The 1,847-nt window shown below is 41.5% G+C and overlaps 1 protein-coding gene across 1 annotated transcript in view; it reads left to right on the forward strand.

The window, feature by feature from the left end:
- Positions 1-1,847, forward strand: part of Dnah12 (dynein axonemal heavy chain 12) — a 184,675-nt gene that overhangs the window by 108,925 nt on the left and 73,903 nt on the right. Inside the window, exon 39 of the mRNA XM_021181341.1 lies at positions 1,198-1,453. Coding sequence (XP_021037000.1) covers positions 1,198-1,453 — 256 coding nt within the window. The remainder of the gene's footprint in view (positions 1-1,197; positions 1,454-1,847) is intronic.

Raw genomic sequence — 1,847 nt, forward strand, 5'->3', positions numbered from 1 at the left:
CCCCCTCCCCCTCCCCCTCCCTCCTCCTCTTCCTTTTCCTTCTCCTCCTCCTCCTCCTCCTTTCTTCTTTGCATACAACTACTAACAAACTGCAGCCAGCAGCCCACCAACATTTATATACCTTCAGAAGAGTCCCCAGAATTCCAAACATCACACAGTTGCAGAAACTTTCTGCCACTGGCAAAATCACAGCCCTGCTAGAGCATGAAGCAAATCATACTGCTCGGCTGGCTGCTGTGGACAGTCTGAAGCCGCCCCACAACCTACACCTGGGACGGAAACTAAAACATGTTCTTATAATATTTCTGTGTTTTTCAAAAAAAACAAAAAACAAAATTCTCGCTACAGTTATCTTTTAAGACTTTGATGGGTTTGCACTTAAATCTTGAGGTCTGTGATCCATTTTGAATTAAACATTGTGAAAGGTGTATAGAGTCAGTATTTAAATTTAATTTCTACATACAGATGTCCTAACACCAGTTGATGAAAAAAAAAAAAACACACACACACACACACACCATTTTTTTGCAAGACCTTTGAACCCAAGTTCCCACTCTTCAGATAAAAGCTTGAATATTAAAGAACTTGATGGCCTGTTGAAACTGGTCAACTAAATTTTGTCAATTAAATAAGTAATTAGAACTTCTTTGCATCTTTATTTCTTTGTAATGGAGCCCTCTCTATATAAAAAATGAGTAGGTAATATTTAGATTATTATTAATGCATTCTGAAGATAAAACCTAAGATGATAAGACCAGGACTTTATTATAACCAGAGTAATGTATCATTCATTGTTCAAACTGAGACAGAGCTGAAAATAAGAGGAGGAGGGTGTTATTGATATTATTCCAGGATAACAAGCACAAACCAGGCTCACCGTAGGCCAAGTGGGACTGACACCCCTAACCATAACCAGCTACAAGTACATCACAGGAATGCTCTTCAGGAATTCTGGTTTTGGAGAAAAGGAAAATTTGACAGATTCATATTGTAAAGAAGCATGGATATAAAGGGAAAGTTGGAAAAGGGAAACAGGATCGCCATCTGTGAGAGGAGAGTTAGAGCTGCGGCTTAAGAAAAATATTCTCTTCTACAGAACTAAACTGTATTGAATTTCTAAGGCTACCGTGTTTCATTCTGTGCTCCTCTCTCTTTTTTTTTTTTTTTCTTTTTTTTCTCTTTGTGTGTGCTTTCCAGGTATGACCTTAAGGACACCAGTAAAATCACACTGATTGATATAGAGCTGATAGCTGCCATGGGTCCTCCAGGTGGCGGAAGGAATGCCGTCACCCCCCGTTTTATTCGACATTTCAACATCTGCACTATCAATTCTTTCAGTGACGAAACCATGGTCCGAATTTTCTCATCAATCATGGCGTTCTACCTTAGGACCCACGCGTTTTCTCCAGAGTACTTTGTACTCGGAAACCAAATAGTCAGTGGGACGATGGAGGTGAGCGAGTAATACAGATGCGCCGCCGTTCCCTTAGCCGGCCTTGGTTTCCACTCAGCGATCCTGGTCAGGTGCTTTCTGAGCAGGAAGATCATGGACTTTGGAAGCAGAGAATCTAACTGGCATTGTGCCCTGGCTGCTGTCCATAGGTGGATCTCCAGGAACAAGCAGCTTGACCTTTTGGAGGCCCAGTGTTCTAATCACTGAAATGACGCATAATTCATGTGTAAGAAATTTTCCCATAGCCAGTACCAGCCACATCATAGGCATTTCCTGAATGGTCAGGTTACACTGTGGTGTTTGTTATTACATTTTCTCTTTTCTATCTATCTTCCCTCTTGCTATTCATAATTTGAAAGAGAGAGGGAGGGAGGGAGGGAGGGAGGGAGGGAGG

Source organism: Mus caroli, chromosome 14 (genome assembly GCF_900094665.2).
Source record: "Mus caroli chromosome 14, CAROLI_EIJ_v1.1, whole genome shotgun sequence".
NCBI lineage: Eukaryota > Metazoa > Chordata > Mammalia > Rodentia > Muridae > Mus > Mus caroli.